At 33.2% G+C, this 22,066-nt stretch overlaps 3 protein-coding genes across 3 annotated transcripts in view; 1 reads left to right on the forward strand and 2 right to left on the reverse strand.

The window, feature by feature from the left end:
* Positions 1-720: 720 nt before the first annotated feature.
* Positions 721-9,020, reverse strand: LOC132753587 (BOS complex subunit TMEM147-like). The gene is made up of 6 exons (XM_060744071.1): positions 8,864-9,020; positions 6,937-7,072; positions 4,640-4,776; positions 3,648-3,732; positions 2,753-2,874; positions 721-1,530 (listed from the first exon to the last, which is right to left on the reverse strand). Exons 1-6 carry the CDS (start codon positions 8,938-8,940, stop codon positions 1,395-1,397), a joined length of 693 nt encoding a protein of 230 aa, XP_060600054.1. The 5' UTR covers positions 8,941-9,020; the 3' UTR covers positions 721-1,394.
* An 8,455-nt stretch (positions 9,021-17,475) lies between these two features.
* On the reverse strand, positions 17,476-18,075 carry LOC132753590 (KH domain-containing protein 3-like). The gene has a single exon (XM_060744074.1). The coding sequence runs from the start codon at positions 18,073-18,075 to the stop codon at positions 17,476-17,478; it is 600 nt and encodes a 199-aa protein (XP_060600057.1).
* A 1,632-nt stretch (positions 18,076-19,707) lies between these two features.
* Positions 19,708-22,066, forward strand: part of LOC132753588 (SID1 transmembrane family member 1-like) — a 50,703-nt gene continuing 48,344 nt past the window's right edge. Inside the window, exons 1-2 of the mRNA XM_060744072.1 lie at positions 19,708-19,886; positions 20,931-21,075. Of these exons, the coding sequence (XP_060600055.1) occupies positions 19,708-19,886; positions 20,931-21,075 (324 nt within the window). The remainder of the gene's footprint in view (positions 19,887-20,930; positions 21,076-22,066) is intronic.

The raw sequence follows: 22,066 nt of genomic DNA on the forward strand, positions 1-22,066 counted from the left end.
TAGCCAAAACTAATCTAAATAGCATTTTTCACCAATTTACTGGACTTTATGACCAAAACACAAGCCTCTATAGTGTAAACGAAGTTTTTCCATATTTGGGCTGCATGACCTAGTTTTTGACTCCAGATGACCCATATTTAAACTTGAGCTTGAAATCTATTAACACAAGGCTGCCTCAAGTCTGCTGGCAGAAACAGATCCTATTAATGAGCTCAGTGCAGAGCAAGGTCAGCTGGCACATTTGAAAATTTCCCTTTTAAACAATTGTTTTGTTCAGATTGAAAGATGGACTTGTAAAATCTGGATGAGATTCGAAGGCAATATACATTGTGAATAAGTTTCATCGGAATCCCTTAGATTACTCCAAGTTAATGAGTAAACATTTTGGATTCCATCAAGTATTAGTTAATTCAAGGTTTACAACTCTGGTCACAAGAGTCCCTGAAAGCATAGATCCTTGACCTGTCTAATTCTAATAATCACCTTGGTGGATACAATAAAAATTTCACCACATTTGTTAACTGAAGAGCACATGTCAATGTTTGTGGTTAAATCTATTGTTCAAATGAAAGGTCAGAGTAGGGATCTGTCAAACTTTACTTCGATATCCTGCTTTACATACACTGTGACCAAGATGCAACCAGATTCCTCAGATAGTATCAGTAGACAAGCAAACACCAATTTCATCTGTCAGCTTGTAAAAACTTGAAAACAACATAATAATAAATAATGAAACTTTTTTATTATTTTCATTGTTTATTTTACAATAAATAATGAATGAGTTTTACTCTCCAGTTTATATTTGACATATGAAGTACATGTAGATACTGCTAGAAATAAAATTTACAAAAGTGAAAGAAAAATGTATAAAAGGAAAATACATAAAACAATCCAAATAATGTATAGAGACTTTCACAATTTTAATATAATGTTTGGACATGAAGGTACAATTTCATTTTTACAAACTAAAGATCTATCTACCAAATCTCTCGATTTATATTCACTGATAATTATAAGTTATAATTTGAATTTAAAGCTTATTTTCACAAATAATTTTCATCATGAATTTGTTCATAAAATAATTGACAAGAAAAAAAAAATTCAAAACCACACCATTGTACAAAACTACAACATACATTTTGAAAATCTTATTTATATTTTTCAATTTGACAAAATCTCAGATACAACTGAATAACACTTTTTTCTTACAAAATCCCCTGCAAAACACATTTTATTGCATTGAATCATATGAACATAGGGTGACAATTCAATCTTCTTTTTCATGCTAAGCTAAAAGCAATGTTTTGTTTCCTCCTTTCCATATTGTTCTGTCTTTCATAATCATAATAACAACGCAAGTGTTTGGTGACAATTTTCCTCCAAAAATTACCCTATCAATAATATGAGTTGACAGCCTGTGTTGCCATGCCCAGGTACATCTGTACTGCTATAGTACCCACTAGTCCGGTAAAGAAAGCTTTAGCTACCAGTAGAGTCCATGAACCAAGTCCCACTGCATGTGTTAAAATCCTGCAAAAGATTAATCCAAAGATATTTAAAGACAAAAGTGTCATAACTACATATTTTGGTTCATCTCCTTTTAAGCCAAGATGACATGTAAAAATCAGGAACACCAGGAGAAGGCACTATGGCAAACACACTCAATCTAAATGAAGCACATATGCTTGGATGATAATGGGAAAGTCTGAAGGCAACTTGGCAAGCCTGTCTTAGTTGGCCCTAAACAAAAATAATGACCTCACTTTTTGTTTAACCTCAACCACATGTTAAGGTGAGATCAATAAGTGTATGTTTACAGAAAATGCAATCATACACTAATAAATGGAAATTATTCAAAGGGCCATAATTGCCAACATTAAACAACTGGCATACTTTGTTAAACCACAGTTTGACCTTTTTCAAAAAATACTTGTTAAATGCCTAAAACATAAATTTCATTCTGCCTTGAAATTTCTTGTCACTGGCAAAAATTAATCAATTTAATTATGATTAAACTATTTACCAACAGATTGTCACAATTAAAATTAAAACTTCCAAAGATATTTTATAATTCATTAATAACGTTGTCAATGTTAAAATATGCACATAGTACAGTAAAAACCCGCTTTACGACCACCCCGTTTTCGAGACCAACCCGCTAATACGAACGATTTTTTAATGACCCGATTTTTTTATTATTTATTTTAATGGTCGCTAACCCCGATTTTGAGACCACCCCGTTATTCCGTAATACGACCAGTAAATTCAGTCCCATTTCGTAAATTCTGTACATTTGGAAACCCATAAATACGACCGCAGGCACTTTCTCACCTTGATATTGACAGGCATGTATATTGCTGAAATCTTTTTGACACGTGATGTAAACAACAGTTGTCCTAGTTTTACGACATTTAACGACATCCTATTTACGGCAGAGGTCAAGGTTACTTTGTATCAAACCCGGAAATGATCAATAATATTGTCGATAATTTCTTAATTTCACACCTTAAATGTCATAACTGGAGGATTAAAACAACAAAATATTGAACAGAAAACTTTCAATAAGTTTTTTTTAGAGGTGTTGCTGCTATCATTATCTCTTTCATTCCATAGTTTTAAACAAACATAAACATGATACGATTAGGTTTTTGAAGTTGTTATCGGCGATGAAAATTGTGAAAAGAATTAAAGGTTAATTGTTCGGTGTGCGTAAGCAAAGTAAACACTAAACATGTTAATTGAAGTAACTTACTCTACAATTAGTGGTCTGTAACAGCTCAATCCTAATAAAGCCATCACAACAGGTACAAATGACTTATTAAGATCATTCCTGTTATATAACCATACCAACATTGCTGTACAAATATGATGTACCTGAAATATTTCATAAAATAAAATACATAAACAGTAAGTTATTGTTTGCTCCACTTAGCTAACCCGCAGGGTGTAATTGTACATCCAAAATTTAATATAGTGGTGGCATGGCCGAGTGGTTAACACATCAGACTAGTAATCTGATGATCGCTAGCCGCACGGGTTTAAACCCCACCAAGGGCAAGTTGTTGTTTCTTGAACAAGAAATTTTACACTCATTGCTCAGTACTGGTTGGTTCCTGACACAGATTGTGTACAGTATAAACCAAATAAATTATGTATAGTATAAACCAAAATGCATTTTAGTTTGATTAAGTATAATGTTCTTAAGCTTAACTGATAGACTGATAGACAAACTATCATTTCCTTTCCTTAAACTAATCAGTCCTTAGAATGAGTGTAAACATTTTTGCATGAGGAAACAACAGCTAGCCCAAGACCGAGTTTAAAACCGTCAAAACCAGTAATCCTTTGATTCCTAGTCTGATGTGCTCTCCACTAAACTTTATAGTACATTAATTTATTACTATATACCACAGAAATAAAACCTCTCTTTATTCTGACTCATCCAGTATTTGTTACTTTATTCTATAACTAACTGCACATGTTTTAAAGACAACGGTACAGTATTATTAAATCTCGCTATAACTGAATGTTAATAGGCCAGATAGTAGAACCTTATTTTCTTTTTCTCTACTTTGTATTTAAAAACTATTTAGCAGAAATTTAAATCAATATTTCATTTATTTTGTAAATATTTCATTTTTACTTACCAAACTAATGTTCGAATCAAAACTCATTTGAATGTATTTCCAATCAAATTCAACACCTCTAGCACCAACCCACAATGGTAAAAATCTGTAAATACACCATTTACAACATTTAACAAAGCACCACATGTAATGATAATGCTTATATGTTAAAATAACAATTTTTGAAAAAAAATCTAAGTTAAAAAGGGCATAATTCCAAAATTATAGCTTTCATAATTACAATAGATGCCCCTTGTCTAACAACTGCACCTTGCTGAGATAAGCAAGTATTCCAAGTTTCATGTTGATAACTTTTTAAATTTTGAATAATGGGTTACAGTAAAGTTTTTGCATGACAATGCAATGATGACTATGGTGCAGTTATCATAGTAGCTGGACTTTTTGTTTGAAAAAGACCATCTAAAAATACTGATATCACTTTATATCAAAGACTGTATCATGAATTCTACATTTTAAGTATGATTGGTAAAATATAAGATTTTCATTTTGAAAAAAAAAATCTAGGAGGTTTTTAACATTTTAGAAGGATGAATTAATTGATAATTTATCATGAAAAAGCCTTATCATTAATATACACAATGTTAACACTGTAAACAACAGCTTTTGAATTTAAATATAAAACAAAATCTTCAGCTAAAAGAGTAAATACTATAAGTAAATATTGAACATGTGAAGTGGGTAATAATTTAGTACAAATCAATGCTAGAGTTATGGTTTGTGAATTCTGACCTCAACTTTGAATCCAGTAGACATGCAAAAAGTTTCATGGGAATACCTTCAATGTCTTTAAACCCTTGGTTAAGTTTTATACTAAAGCAACTATAAGCTAAAAACCAAATTCTTTAACTGTTTTTTAATTAACAAAACACATCATATAACATGTACAGGTATATGAAAAGTGAAAAGTTGGGTGAATTTAATTCAGCTTGTTTGATACTTTTCAACTATTTATATTCAATTTAAATTAGATCAATAAACAATTTTACATGTACCTTGTCATCACAAGTTCAGCTGTCGCCCAACCAAGCCCTGCTATCATAAACTTGAGCTGACCTTTGCCTGCTGTCTTTGACATTACAAAATATAGACCAATCAGATCTGCTAAATCCACTGTGCATTTCATCAGCTCCTAAAATAGAAGAGGAAAATAATGTAATACAATAAAACATTATGAAATCATTAAATGTACATATAGTTAAATTTAACCTTAACAGTGTTCATGGTAAATGAATTAACATTGTACCTATGAGACCAGTGCAGACAAACATCAGCTGGCACATCCATGTCATCTGATCATAATGGCTGGCACATCCATGTCATCTGATCATAATGTCCGGCACATCCATGTCATCTGATCATAATGGTCTGCACCATTCATGTCATCTGATCATAATGGTCTGTACCATTCATGTCATCTAATCATAATGGTCTGCACATCCATGTCATCTGATCATAATGGTCTGCACATCCATGTCATCTGATCATAATGGTTTGCACCATTCATGTCATCTAATCATAATGGTCTGTACCATTCATGTCATCTGATCATAATGGTCTGTACCATCCATGTCATCTGATCATAATGGTCTGCACCATTCATGTCATCTGATCATAATGGTCTGCACCATTCATGTCATCTGATCATAATGGTCTGCACCATTCATGTCATCTGATCATAATGGCCGGCACATCCGTGTCATCTGATCATAATGGCCGGCACACCCGTGTCATCTGATCATAATGGTCTGCACCATTCATGTCATCTGATCATAATGGCCGGCACATCCATGTCATCTGATCATAATGGTCTGCACATCCATGTCATCTGATCATAATGGTCTGCACCATTCATGTCATCTGATCATAATGGCCGGCACATCCATGTCATCTGATCATAATGGTCTGCACATCCATGTCATCTGATCATAATGGTCTGCACTATTCATGTCATCTGATCATAATGGTCTGCACATTAATGTCATTTGATCATAATGGTCTGTACATTAATGTCATCTGATCATAATGGTCTGCACATCCATGTCATCTGATCATAAAGGTCTGCACCATTCATGTCATCTGATCATAATGGCCTGCACCATTCATGTCATATGATCATAATGGTCTGCACATTAATGTCATCTGATCATAATGGTCTGCACCATTCATGTCATCTGATCATAATGGTCTGGCACATCCATGTCATCTGATCATAATGGCACATCCGTGTCATCTGATCATAATGGCCGGCACATCCGTGTCATCTGATCATAATGGCCGGCACATCCGTGTCATCTGATCATAATGGTCTGCACATCCATGTCATCTGATCATAATGGTCTGCACATCCGTGTCATCTGATCATAATGGCCGGCACATCCATGTCATCTAATCATAATGGTCTGCACCATCCATGTCATCTGATCATAATGGTCTGCACCATTCATGTCATCTGATCATAATGGTCTGCACATCCATGTCATCTGATCATAATGGTTTGCACCATTCATGTCATCTAATCATAATGGTCTGCACCATTCATGTCATCTGATCATAATGGTCTGCACATCCATGTCATCTGATCATAATGGTCTGCACCATTCATGTCATCTGATCATAATGGCCTGCACATCCATGTCATCTGATCATAATGGTCTGCACCATTCATGTCATCTGATCAGAATGGTCTGCACATCCATGTCATCTGATCATAATGGTCTGCACCATTCATGTCATCTAATCATAATGGTCTGCACCATTCATGTCATCTGATCATAATGTCTGCACATCCCATGTCATCTGATCATAATGGTCTGCACCATTCATGTCATCTGATCATAATGGTCTGCACCATTCATGTCATCTGATCATAATGGTCTGCACATCCATGTCATCTGATCATAATGGTCTGCACATCCATGTCATCTGATCATGGCCTGGACTATTCACGTACAAATGCAGTCGGTACCATACATATTTGAAATTTTCCTTAAAATTATGGTATAGTCTATATTGAAGGATGGACAAGTCTATTTTAGATATTTAGCATAAAAAGAGTTATAGCTGATCAAACAATATAAAATAAAATACAGTGAGCATATTCTGACTCTTAAAATACACATACAGAAATGGTAATTTGAAAGCTTCAAGCATGTAGAACTGAAGATTTAAAAAAAAAAAAACAACTAAAACCAACAACCAGATGCATAATGTTAAAATATAAATTCAAATTCTTTCGGGTGTAAAATAAATTCGTATAAACTAAACTAATAGCGTCAAAACATATTCTTACCCCTAGGATGTCTAATGAACCTGTTGGTACCTCTGTGGTTGGAAAGAATGTAGCTAGCACCAACATTTTACACAGCTGTGTGAACAGGTACGCTCCACCAGCCTGGACACATTTCCAAAATGCACTGTACTCTGATCTATACAACAAAAAATATACATCAAATATTAATACCTTAACATTAATATTAAAATCTTAACAAATGTCCAGTCTTAAGCAAATAAATTCTTCATAATAGGCAGAATGTCGGCCCAGCTCAGACTGAAGCGTATGACGTGTATTACATGTAGTTTAATTGAAATCACATTAAAATCAATAAAAAAATATATTTCTTAAAGTCTAACAAGTTTGAGAAAAATCCTTAGTTAGTAGGGCTCCGCCATTTTGAATCCTTGGACAGGTTCTATGTTTAAGCTAAATAAAGATAATCAGAAACACTCTGATGATAGGTTGAACACCTCCAATTTATTCATTTCTGTATAAGGTAGAAAAAAGTGCAAGAAAGATCTTGTCTACATACTGAAAATATTATGCTTATTAATATGAAAAAGGCAAAGCCTCAAAGCGACCTCGATTTTCTTTAACTGTGAAATAGTATGAAATAATCGTTCATTTTTATTTCACATTTTAATATCCTTTTTAAAAATGTCATTTGGTATTTTACACACTGCTTCTGTTTATTCTGTGCGTGTCAAATTATTCAGTACTTTGGACAAAAGCTTTGAAAACCATCACTTTCTAGCTGGTGCTCACGTTACCTCAAAGCTCACTTTGCGAGCATGCCCTTTGGGCCAGCTTTTCGAACTCTCTATATTACATCATAAGAGCATTCAGTATCATTGGTAGCGAGCTCGACGAGCTGGCCCGAAGGGCCTGCTCGCAAAGCGAGCTTTACGGTAACGCGAGTACCTGCTATGTGATGGTTTTGAAAACTTTCGTCCAAAGTACCGAATTGGACACATCGCAACCTTTCGAATTTAAAGATAACGATAAAAACTGAGGAATTCTGACTGAAAACGGATGTGTTGACTGGTCACCCGCGCACGTCTATGGAACCATAATTGGACAGGGAACCAGCCAAATAACGGAAGCTGTGTATAAAAAATGAAAATCGAAGGCGCCATTTTGTTTGAAATCTGATAAATAAAAACAATTTTTTGTCGAATTGTTTGTGAAAACTATCTAGAATGAAAGAGAATGGTCTAACTAAGAAAATGAATCCGAACACTAAATATCTTTTATTCAGTCGGCGTTACCGCTGTACAGACGTTTAAAAGTATTGTTTATGTGACGTCACAATGTAGCGCCAAACAGCACGTGCAAAACAAACAAATCAAGTACGCTATTTGAATGTCGCAAACGTTTTAAGTTTTACATTTATTTCACTTTAAATAATCTTTATTTCGCTTGAAAAATTATAGAGTGAAACAAAATAAACAAAGTTTTATCAACGTTTTCAAAACTCGTTATTCATTTCACGACAGGGGTGGAGCCATATTTAACACAGTACGTGTGACGTCACACGCACTCGTTACTGCATTTGAAATAAAAATGAGCGATTATTTCATACTATTTCACGTAAAAAGTACATCGAGCTCGCTTTGAGGCTTTGCCTTTTTCATATTAGCACCTAATTTCATAATTACTATCCATTTGTCTCCCTATTTTTCAATCTTTCTTTCATCTACCAGTAGAGAAAATTGTGAGATTTTGCTTTCATCATACTAACAAATATTTAACAATAAGCATATAATAAATAAATTATTCATATTAAAATTGGCATATCCTTCGCGAAGTCAGATTTCATGACGATAACATCTTATAAATTTTGTCAGTGTCACGTTTGTCAAAATTTAGGATATCATGATCTTTTTTACTTATAGTACAGCTTAGATAATTTGGAAAATAGCTGGAACAATATGATACTTACAATCCCGAACATTTGTATACTAAAACGTATGGAACATACGCTAATGCTACACAGTTTCCGAAGTGAAACAACGTCATAATTTTTTATAAACTTGGCAAGGTACGCTTCTTGTAGACACCGGTAAGCAATTATCACAACGTGTTGATATTACGAAGTTCGTTATCTGCCCCAAAGAAAAACAATACACGCCAATATAATCGATAGACCAAAACTGCATACTCAGTATATATGTTAGATATAGAACTTGGTTTGCCAAATTATTGGTTAAGTCAATCTGTGCCTTCTGTAGTCTGTTTTATTTCAAAAGTCTTGTTAAGTCCAGACTTCGAGATCAGTACGTATCGATTTATTCAGGGAAATGACATAAACACATATAACATGCATGCAAAGGTGGAACAGTGATGTCCAATCTTTAAGCAAATGTTTAAAAACTACCGTTTATTTAAATCAGAGTTTGTATTCGAAGATTATTTTATCATACTTCCTCGGCAACTGTCTTCAGCCTTGTTAAAGTTTAGATGTATGAATCATAAAATGCCAATTGAGAAAGGTAGATTCCAAAATATAGAGAGAAATTTACGTATATGTACTTTATGTGAGTCAAACCAACTGGGTGACGAATTTCACTATCTCTTTTATTGTTCACATTTTGTTAATAGTAGACGTAATTAAAGATAATTAAGTCGCCTATTGAGCAAACAAAAATCCCTGACACGGTTCCCTCCGTAAATGAATTTCCTTTCATGTGCTTTAAACCGCATGTTAATTGCTTGATTATTAAAAAAGTTTTGCCGATTCAAAGTTAGTCCGACCCGCGCATCAAACGAAGTGTCATAAATCGGCTGCTGTCTCTCTTCGGACCCCTACGTTTCACGCTAAATAATTGCATAATACACAAATATCGCACCAGAGAGGGTCAACAAGTTGCGGTAACACACTCTAACAACATTTTATGACCCAGTGACATCTAACCAATTAAAAAGCTGCTGATTAATATCAGTTTATAGCTGAAATTTCTTTCAATTCTTAACGTGATTTACTGATCGTCTGGTATCTGTCTCACATGTCACGTGACTATCGGTAAAAATTTGAGGCACTCAGTGGGGGGAAACGGAACGCATTTGCGCACCGCAAGCGGGGTATTTAATTGTTTCCTTTTTGATGTTTATTATTATTATCATTAGCATTATTATTGTATTATACCAGTATCACTCTGCCTGTGCATTCGTTGTATGAAAATTCCGTTAAAATAAAAATAAAATAACAAAAAACTAAACTTCTGACAGTCTTTTAAAGTCCATGGTAGATGTACAAATAAGCAGGGGATATTATATATTTTTTCCACCAAACTGATAATGCTTCACATATTTTAATAGAAAATAAAAAGTATTACTAGATCGTTATGATCTGGCCTTCTTGACTTCTATTATGAATCATCATCTATGCACGGCATAGAGATCCAGTTTCTACCGGGATAGACAATAAATTTTCATACTTTGTCCCAGATTTATTAGTACTGTTCCGATTTACTGACGCGAACAATTTATTTTCACTGAGGAATATATTTTAATATCTTTTTTTTTTATTTATAGAGAAATAATCATCTTTAGACAATCTAAAATGGTTTAGAAATTTTTCAGGGACACCTTTCCACAAGTCACATAGGCGTTCACATATAAAAATGTTGTCTGTTTTTGTTGTTGTTTTACTTGACATGTTAGAAAACGAGGTTGAATGTAAAGTAAGCCTTGGAATCCGTACAAAGGTCTATCAACTCAACGTAATATTTATCAGATTAACGGACAGACAAATTATTTTCACACATTATGGATATTTTAGCAACTACATTTTTAATCAACCACGTGGGTCGTGGCGATTTTGCCGTTTATGCTTAATTATTTATGTTTCAGTTACGTACATTGGCCGACAATTTCTTAAGTTTATAAAAAGGCTAAATGTTGAGATATTCATAAAAGATGTACGTTAGTTGTACGATACATGTATTACGAGAAGTATGGACCAGTATGGACCTGTAATTCACGGATATATATGGAACTACCGATTTCCCTCATTGATGCCTCAACAGGGGGCGGAGCGTTATCGATAATCGACAGGTTACGGCGAATGCAGATACAAATAGTATAGGTTCCGTTTTAAAACGTTTAAAAACACATTTTTTGGACTAACTGCTTCCAAAATTAAATCACAAATGTGTTCAGAAAAGGTTGATAAATCTACTTAGCAAAAAATCTCATTTTAGGTATTTTCAGTGATAATTGACTCCGTTGTCACCTTAAACCATATTATTATAGGTATCCTAATGCATTGAAATTTGAAGATCTTATAAATAGTAAAAACAAGTCATATTAAAAAAAAACCTTGCTTTATTTTGTAAAGAAATAATTACAACAGGCAAATAATAAGTATAATGTTATATCATTAGTCTCCTAGAAATTTTGAAGCATAAAATTTTGGTTATTATTGAGAGTCATATATTTTTTATTTTATGGATACAATATGATTGTCATTCATTCTCCTGTTTTATGTATATTTTCATGCATATTTTTCTGTGTTCCAGTTGTTACATGTTCACAATTTTGTATTTTATGTCACATGTTCTTATGAACCATGACTGTATTTAATAAAATCTGAAAAAAGACGGTTCATACCAAAAAGGTTCACACCAAGACGTTTCGCTCCCACAGTATTTTTATGCCAGAATAAATTTGATACTTTGGATTAAATAAACTTCATTGATAAAAAGTTTAATGATATTTTGATTAATAAATGACCTGAAAATTGATGTTATCTGTAGGTATACTGTGTAGGGCTTATTCAGCAAGATACACCAGGGAAACGCTTAGTCAAAAAGGACAGACTTAAAGTCTTCTTACCTCTTTGTGCGGCACATAGTTGCCTAGATTGTTCCTATACAAACATGTTATCATAAAAAGAGTTTTTAAATGTTTTGCTTTTACACTTTGTCTCTTATTAAAAATCCTTTGTCATGATTTATAACTTGATTTTCAATAATCTCCCCTTCGTGTGCGAATGTTACAGATGTCATTCATGAACAGGCTTAGTTAACAGGAGTCAGCTTTATTATCTATTTTGTCGTTTAGACAGTCCTTTAAGCTCACCCTTTTAGCGATTTCTTTAAATTTTGAAAGTTGCTGTTTGTACACAAATATTTTGTTTTAAATTATGTGCAAGTTTAAACAAGACCACTTCTATATGAAAATCATAGACTTAACATGGCTTTCGTTAGGGGTTCTTATTTTTTCTATTTTATTGCCACATTAGCGTTGTTTTTCCGTGCTGGAGGCTGTGGAAAGTCGCCCGTACATTCAATCAGAGATGTGTATATTTCCGATCCTAAAGATCGTTTAGCACGACATTATTGTTGTGCTTTTGGTATTTTTAGTTTTTACTTTTCGGCATTTTCTATTTAGGTTGGTTCCAATATTCCTAATTGAATAATGTTGAATCACCCTTAGATATGTTGCCTGCTTTGTAACTTTGTCTTTTGACGTCTTTATTTGTGATATGCAGGCTTCATAACCCCTTTCAAAATTTTCCATTTCATTGTTTTCTCGTTCTAAAGGGCACACGCTTCCCATTACTTGGGGACCATACGCCGCTTTTCATGGAATGGCACGGAAGTGTCACATTGAAGGTTCCATAAACCCCAATATGACACATCTGCTGATGTTTCTTAATTCAAAATTTTACCAATTTCATGTTTAAATGTTGGATTCTGCTTAAGATGGTGCCTAGGGCTGGACGGTAGTTTGCACTTGACAGTACCGTCCATGAACAGGCTCAATCAAACCGAGCCTGCAACATTTTCAATTTTGACGTGTTGGGCTTTCTTTAGGGATTCTTATTTTCTCTATTTTAAAAAAAGAAGAGACAAAAACTACACTGATTTTGAACCCATACCAATTATGGTGTTAACTTTTGTGTTGTTGACGAGTGTTTATGCTATGCTTTGTGCATATTACTTTTCATTAACAATAAATTGTACTTCTTAGTCACATGCCCATATTTTATTTGTGTGCGATTTGGTTCAAAAGTGTTAGATAAATAAAGTCTGTTCCAAATCGGACTTTGTGTTACTTTATATCCTTTAACATGGATCCAAACGGACCTAAATCATGTTTTGTTTTTTGTTTGTTTTGTTTCTGTTTGTTTTGTTTTGTTTTGTTTTAAATACACTTTGCTTATGTGTACACATGAGTGCATATTAGATACGTTACCATTGTCTTAAAAAAGAGGTATTACATGTAATACTTAAGTATGCCACATAGAATTAAGTGTACAAACATTTGTAGATTGGAACCTATCTCTGCTAGACTTCGATCCTGTCATAAATCTAGGTGAGCCACATCCAATGCAAGCTAAAGGGTAATTCGCTGTGGTTTGTTACATTCTGTACTCAGGATAATTTGTACGCTTTCAATGCATTACTCTGTGTAAATATAGACGCAAATATATTTGCAAACTACTGATAAACTTTGAAAAGGAAAAAAATCCTCTCATGAGAAACACAGGTGTTCGGGGCGTGGCCATGGTTTACATAAATTCATAAATCATATTTTTTTTCCATATACCGACAGCTCTTGTTATAACATAATACCCCCATCCAGTCGGACAAGTCCATATGTTTTATTGCCTTACATAAACGCATACTTCTATTTCATACTTCTATTTCTATTTATATAAAGCAGTGACTCGAATACTTGAATACTGTTGAATCACCCTTAGGATATTTGTTTGTCTTTTGACGTCATATCTGTGATATGCAGGCTTCATAACCTCAGATCCCCTTTCAAAATTCCATTTTATTTAGTTCCGCCCATTGTTTTCTCGTTTAGGGCACACGAAGTTTTTACTTGGGGCCATATGCCGCTTTTCATGGAATGACACTTACGTGTCACAATTAAGTTCCATGATAACCGCCATATGAACACGTCTGAGGATGTTTCAAAATTCAAAATTTTACCTGTTCATGTTAAATGTTGAATTCTGCTTAAGCCGGTGCTAGGGGGCGTGGACGGTAGTTTGCACTTGACAGTACCGTCCATGAACAGGCTCAATCAAACCGAGCCTGCAACATTTTCAATTTTACCATGTTGGGCTTTCTTTAGGGATTCTTACATGTATTTCTCTCTATTTTCTCTACTAAGCTATTATCAATAAGAAAGTGGCTAGCTGTACGGGCAGCCAAAATTTCTAGCCGTACGTGAGTCACGTAAGACTAGCAAGGACACACTGTATTGGCTAGCCGTACGGAATTTTCAAAATTATATGGAAGCCAAAAATGCATGTTATTTTATGACTTTAAGGGAGGATTTTAACCAAGAAACAGCAATTGTCTTCGTATGTTTACTTTTTAGAGATTAATCGCTTTGTTGGCTACAGCAAAAAAGTACCAATATCGATCTTTGTCATCTCAAGACGTTGAGAAAAAATAGCGTTTGGTCGCAGTTAAATAACATCAATTGAAATAAATTACAAAATTGTGATGATAATCCTTTTTTGTTTCATTAAGTTTAATTTTGGACACCTTTAAAATGAAACAAAAATAACCAAATTATTGTTGTTGGCCTCTGATAATTGCGTCAATTACCGACGGTATAGAAGTTTGTTAATATAAGGAAAGTTTGCATGTTCCGTAAAACGCATTATAAAATACTATTGTCAGTCCCTGGGTACTTATTAATTGATTGTGCTTTTATGTTCGATATTTATCTATTGTATTTGAAAATTGTACAATTATTTTTGATTTTCACCGTTTTTTTTTCTCAAAGAAATCATCTTTCATACAAATAAAACAACAAATCATAATCATGAGGCACAAAATAAATATGCATGTTCGACTTCCCTTGCTAGTCGTACGTGACTCACGTACGGCTAGCCGTACGGGCCCGTACGGCTAGCCACTTCCTATCAATAAATAGTTTTAAAGATAAATTTAGTGTGTTCCTGGAAGGAATCTTGGTAGGCAAACTTGTTTTCTAAAGATTTTTTTTACATTTGATAATCCAAGTTGACACATGCCGAAATAGTAAAAGGCCGCACCTGTCAAAATTTATAACTTTGCGCTGAATGCAAAACTTTTTGTTTTAATACCCGGAAGACCGGAAGCGAGACGAAACGGGCTGCAAACGAAAGTGAAAGTTGTTTCGAACAGGAAGGGTAGATTAATTTCTATCAACGCTGAAAAATAAAATGACTCGTATTTCTGTTTGGTGTTTCAGTGTTTACGTCGTATCAGTAATTTACTTGATTAATAAAGGTGCAACCCAAAAAATTAAATAATAAATTTAAGATGCTGAAATAAAATTTCAGCTATTTTTAATCTTTTTTTAAAACTTTCCAGGGAAAAAATGTGTTAAAAAAAAAATTTTTTCAAATTTAAAAAAAAAATAAAAAATATGGAATAACTAATTTTGGGGTTTTTCCTATTTACTTTAATAATAAAAGAAATGGTAATTAAAAAAAAATTTGTATTTAAAACATTATGAAATTCAAGAAATAAACGAAAAGGAACATTCCCCTTAACCCCCTAACGAAACCACAAATGTTTTTTTGTGCAAAAACTTAAAAAATTTTTTTTTTTTTTATTCTTTAAAATTATATCTCAAACAATATGAAAAATTCATTTTCCCTAGGTTTTAAAAAATTATTTTTTTTAATCATTTCACCTTTTTGTTTCTAAATGGTTTTAAATTTTGGGGGTTTCCTTTTGGCATGCAAAATAAATGTGAGGGGTTTTTACTTTTTGAAAAATTTAAGACAACCACGGGGTTTAATATTTTTACCCGGTCAAATCGCTTGTTTTCCATTTTAAAATCAAACGTAAAAAAAAGAAATATGTTTCAAAACTAATACCCCCTGTGAAACCGACAATACATTGACCCAAAAACCTTTTTTAATTTTTTCAGAATTTTCTATTTTAAATTTAATAAAAATTTTATTTTTTTTTATGTTAAAATATCTGTTTAAAAAGTTTTGTTTGGGGAAAAATTGTAAGGTACCGTAAAATACCACTTTAGCTAAAAAGCTTATTCCCGAAAAAACATTTTTATTTGTTTTTGGAAAATGGTTTCCTTTTTAAATAAAAAATAAGTCATTTTAAAAAATTTATAATAATGGATATTTTTTTTAGGAATCTTTCACATACAAAATAAGGATAAATTTTACCCCCAAAAGGGCCCCAAAAAAAAAACTTGTTAAAAAAAAAGGGAATTTAAAGGTTTAAAAAAATTTAAGTTACATTAATTTTTGAGGAGCATAAAAAAAAAAAATATGTTTTGAGGGGTAGCCCGGGCCCTCCAAAACTTGTATCTATTTACTAATGGTTACTTCAGCAAATGTTATCACTTTGTCCATTCCTTCCACAGTATTTTAAAAGCTTATTTGTGACATAGTGATTGTGAATAGTTTTGATTTACCTGGCACTTTTGCAGGAGATAGGGACTCTGTAGGGGTATTTTGACTTGTTTGTTCACTTAAAATAGATTCCTGGGGTTCATCTACTTTAGATGGTTGCTGTGTTTGTTATGACAGGTCAGATAGTTCAGGAGCTTTGTTTAGGAAATGGCGCTTTCTACAATAAACAGCACCGTAAGGGGGCTGCATGTGAAATGAGTGTTCATTATGCTGGGTTATAACCTTGGCTGGTATCCTGTACTTATCTTTACAAATTCTTACAGATTCTCCAATTTTTAGGGGTTTCATTTTGTGTGTGTTTTTATCAGAATGCTTCTTGCTAATTAATTTGAATTTTTTTCTATTTCTTTTCTTGGTTCACGATGATTTACTGTTTGTGGCGAGAGTTGGTTGTTGGGAGAAGTGACTTGAGTCATCTTTAAGTGAATGACCATCCACATTTAAGCGGTGTATTCCTATATTCTAAAAGGGGGAAAATAAGGATCTTTATTGTCATCCTTAGCTTTCTGGAGAATGTGTTTCGCAATTTTAACATATACTTCACTAAGTCCATTTGAACTTGCATGGTAGGGACTTAAAGTTTCGTGTTTAATGTTCCATTGTTTAAGGAAATTCTATATCAGCTATTTTCCAACATAACAGACTATCCTTTAACAATGCAAACAAACAACTTGTATAAAGACAAAATATAAAAAAGGATGAAGAAGATCAATGTTCATTTTTGAATCTGTAAAACAAATTGAGCCGCGTCACAACAAAACCAACATTGTGGGTTTGCAAACAGCATGGATCCAGACCACCCTGCGCATCCACGCAGTCTGATCAGGATCCATGCTGTTCGCTATTAGGTTCTCTACTTGTAATAGGGTTGGTAAGCGAACAGCATGGATCCTGATCAGACTGCGCGGATGTTGGTTTTGTCATGACACGGCTCAATTAGATTTGTAAGCACATATTAATATGGATAAGATAATAATTGACTAAAAGCAGATATCACGCTGCAATCAAGCATCACAGAATATTACAACATACTAGAATTCCATTTTATGTACACTTAACCTTATTATTAGAATTAGAAAAAGTAAATAAGAAAAATGAAAATGAGAATTCGATCATATATCATTACGACTGACCCAAAGTCCAGCATGCTGCCTCTAGCATATATCAGTAGCAGCATTTGATATATACTCAGTAGCAGCATTTGATATATACTCAGTAGCAGCATTTGATATATACTCAGTAGCAGCATCTGATATATACTCAGTAGCAGCATTTGATATATACTCAGTAGCAGCATCTGATATATACTCAGTAGCAGCATCTGATATATACTCAGTAGCAGCATCTGATATATACTCAGTAGCAGCATCTGATATATACTCAGTAGCAGCATTTGATATATTCTCAGTAGCAGCATCTGATATATACTCAATAGCAGCATTTGATATATACTCAGTAGCAGCATTTGATATATACTCAGTAGCAGCATCTGATATATACTCAGTAGCAGCATCTGATATATACTCAGTAGCAGCATCTGATATATACTCAGTAGCAGCATCTGATATATACTCAGTAGCAGCATTTGATATATACTCAATAGCAGCATCTGATATATTCTCAGTAGCAGCATCTGATATATACTCAGTAGCAGCATCTGATATATACTCAGTAGCAGCATCTGATATATACTCAATAGCAGCATCTGATATATACTCAACTATGAAAATATGAATGTGAAACAACATGTACATGTGTCAAGATAAAATTGGAAATGTTTGTGTAGCAGTTGCTGGTCTGAGCTGGCCTAAAACAAAGTCATTTGGGTAAGCTTAATAAAAAAATATATATAGATTAATTAATGTCAAATTGAATTAAAAGTTAGACAATAAAATGGTTAAAAGCTGTTATCCCCATAATTAAATATGGGAAAAGTGATCAGCAACTCCCACACACTCAAAAACTAACATACTGACAAATGACACTGTGGTTATACAGAATAGTTGTAAGTATATAAGAAGCATATAAGAAGCACATAAAAAATAATATCAAACAAAAAATAAAGGCCATATACAAAACACAGAAGAAATCAAAAGAAGCAGCTACATTAACATACATAAAGGCAGTAACTAAAGAAAAGGCATAAACAACAATACTAAAAACACTTGGGCACACATAGAGCACTTGCATTTGAAGCCACTCCAGGTCTGGATAAGCCTCTGGAATTTGCCGTAATCAGTTTCTGTTCTTAGCTCATTCGGCAGGCTATTCCAGACTTGTTTCACAATTGAAAACTGTAATTAATTTCAGTCATTTTATGTCTAAATCACCAAAGAAAGGTGCTAGACAGGAATAATTGGTGAAAAATAGGGAAAAAATTTGTCTGCTTTGATAAAGCAATAGACAATACAGTACTTTATCTAGGTGACCGATAAGTATCAGTAGCCTAGATTTTAATCAGTGTTAAACATACAATTTTTTTTGCAACAGCAATCAACAAATAATCAATGAGAAATGGTTTACATAAAGTAAAAAAAAATACAATAGTAATCACAATACAGATGAGAATTACAATAACTAATCCTCTTAGTTTTACCTACAAATTTAAGTACACAAACATTTTTAAGAGGTAATTCCTTGATTTTAGATTTATAATTATTGCATTTTATTAGCCACATATAAATACAAAATAAATAAATTCAATATTTTAATTTTTCTAAGGAATATTATTTTACATTAAAGTTAATAATATAAAAGTTTGATCAAAAATATATGAGCCGTGTCACGACAAAACCAACATAATGGGTGTGCAACCAGCATGGATCCAGACCAGCCTGCGCATCCGCGCAGTCTGATCAGGATCCATGCTGTTCGCTATCAGTCTCTCTGCTTGTGGGTTCGAATCCCGACAGGGACTTTGGATTCTTTCATGTGAGGAAGCTATCCAGCTAGCTTACGGAACGTCGGTGGTTCTACTCAGGTACCCGTTCGTGCCTGAAATAATGCACGGAAGGGCACCTGAGGTCTTCCTCCACCAGTAAAGCTGGAACGTCGCGATATGACCTATACTGTGTTGATGTGACGTACAACCCAAAACAAAACAAAATAAACTTGTAATAGGGTTAGTAAGCGAACAGCATGGATTCTGATCAGACTGCGGGGATGCGCAGGCTGGTCTGGATCCATGCTGGTTTCAAACCCATTATGTTGGTTTTGTCGTGGCACGGCTCATATGATACATGTAAATCCCTAGTTGTTATTATAGTTAATATTGTCAGAAATATCTGTTTCAGAAGAATCCTGGGGCTGTTAGGATATATTCAACTAGCATTGACAGTGTTCAAGATTTCCCCACTATAGTGGTTGTCAGACAAGAAAGAAGTGTTATGTCATGGCAGATACCTTTAGTTATGAAAAGTTTTAACTACATGGACGTGAGTCGCACACTGTGCCCTGTAGACACAAACCATACAGTTCAGAAGATATATGTGGAGTTTTCAACACAGGCAGAGAGGGAGATATCGTTTACATTGAGAGCAGAGCTTGTATATGACTTTATGCTACAGTAATATTTATTGCTTGAATAAATTTTCTAGTGACATCAATATTAAATACGTAGAATTGGGCCCCCACCGAAATTTGCTTAAAATACCTCCCCAAACCCCCAGGGCTACTGGGATTTCCCCCAGTGCTACGGGCCAATTTTTAGAGAAAATGATATTTCTAAGAAAAATTTTGATGATTCAGATTAAATTAAATTTTTTTTAATTTAAAATTAGCCCCCTTTGGGATGTACAGAATTTTTAATAGACTTGACTGTCTTGGTTTTTTCTGATGTTGTTTTTAGATACATTTTTTAATTTTGGGGAAAAAGATTTTTTTTAATCAAAGATTTATTTAGCAGAATTTAAAACTGAAAAAACCCAGGGGTATTTTTTATGTCTAATTAAAGTCTCAAATTTCATTCAGAGTTTGTTTTTTTAACCAAAATTTAACTATAAATGATCGGGAAATTTAAACCTTAAAAGTGCAACAAAAATGAAACAAAAAAATTAAACCCTTTTTAATCTGCTAAATGTCTAATTGATTTGCCTTGCTTTGAATTTGGAAGAATCTCGATCAAAATTTAATGGATTTCGATAATATTATCGAAATATAAAAATTGTGCTATCAACAGTATAGGGCTTGGTCATACTCTAGGGATATACAGACTGGCCTAACTTTATACTGGTGGAAAAGGCTAGATAATCTTAGTTCAAGTAGATAAAGGCTTAAATATCTACATCCCTTAGTCAAATAAAGTTACAATTATGTTTGAATTTAACTTTCTACAGGGTTGGAGCATTACCTCTAGACGCAGAAATCACAATGTAGAAAAGTATCGCTTTTTTCGCCCTTTCTTACATTTTTCATTCATGATTGTACATAAATCGGTGTGAAGAGATTAATTAGACAAACTAAAGTGCATTTCGATGGCTGAAAAGGCAAGATCAAGCACCTTGTCCGGTATATATAACCGGAATACGGTATTTAGTGTGGTGCTCCAACACTTTTTTTAGTCACACTCATGTCTTGGCAGAACTACGTCAGTATTTTGTTTTCATTACAGGACCAATAGTTATCATGAAGTGATCAGTTTACCATCCAAGCCAGTGTTTAATATGTACACATTCCCCGAGGGTGTAGAGACAGTGTTGGTCAGGGCAAAGTCTTCTGATAAGAAATGTGCTGTTCTTTCTATACAAAATACTCAGGTACGTAATTCAGATAACTTTTAAGAGTTTAGCTACAGATTTAAAAGATTTGAGCTATAGATTTAAAAAGAGTTTAGCTATATATATAAAATATTTTAGCTATAGATTTAAAATATTTTAGCTATAAATTTAATAGTATATAGCTATAGATTTAAAATAGTTAGCTATAGATTTAATAGAGTTAAGCTTTATATTTAAACGAGAGTTTTGCTATGAATTTAAAGATTTTAGCAGTAGAATAAAAATAGTTTAGCTATAGATTTTAGAGAGAGTTTAGCTATAGATTTAAAAGAAAGTTTATCTATAGATTTAAAAGAGAGGTTAGCTATAGATTTAATAGTGTATAGCTAGTGATTTAAAAGAGTTTAGCTATAGATTTAAAAGATTTTAGCCGTAGATTAAAGAAAGTTTAGATATAGATTTAAGAGAGAATTTAGCTATAGATTTAAAATGGGTTAGCTATAGAATTGAAAGTACAAAAAAACTTATTAGTAGAATTTTGCTGACTTGGCAATATTCATTTTAATGTAAAACTAAATTTGTGAACAGAAATAAAGCACTTTGATATCATAGTAAAAACAAACATGTCCAATATCAGTAAAAAGTTTACACAGATTCAAAAGCAAATGAGACTGTGTAAAAATCAAAAAACAAAATCGAAAATAAAATGATGAGAACGATTTGCACAAAAAGAATTTTAATGGCAAAATATTTACAAAAACATTTCTGTATACTGTAAAGAATATATTTTACAAAACTTTCAATATAATTTCTACATAGAAATTACATAGGAACATTGCAACGAACAAGTTCCTCCTTCAATGTAAATTAACCAAATCTAGTCTTTGTGATTTTTGCTGTATGATAGAGCATCTATTTTGGGACTGCCTAACGGTACAAATATTATGGAAAAATATATTCAAATGGCTAAATGAAATAGCAATAAATGTAACATATGACAATTTTACATCTGTCTTCATGCTAAAGGTAA

Source organism: Ruditapes philippinarum, unplaced genomic scaffold, assembly GCF_026571515.1.
Source record: "Ruditapes philippinarum isolate M1 unplaced genomic scaffold, ASM2657151v2 ctg7457_1_1_1_1, whole genome shotgun sequence".
Classification (NCBI taxonomy): domain Eukaryota; kingdom Metazoa; phylum Mollusca; class Bivalvia; order Venerida; family Veneridae; genus Ruditapes; species Ruditapes philippinarum.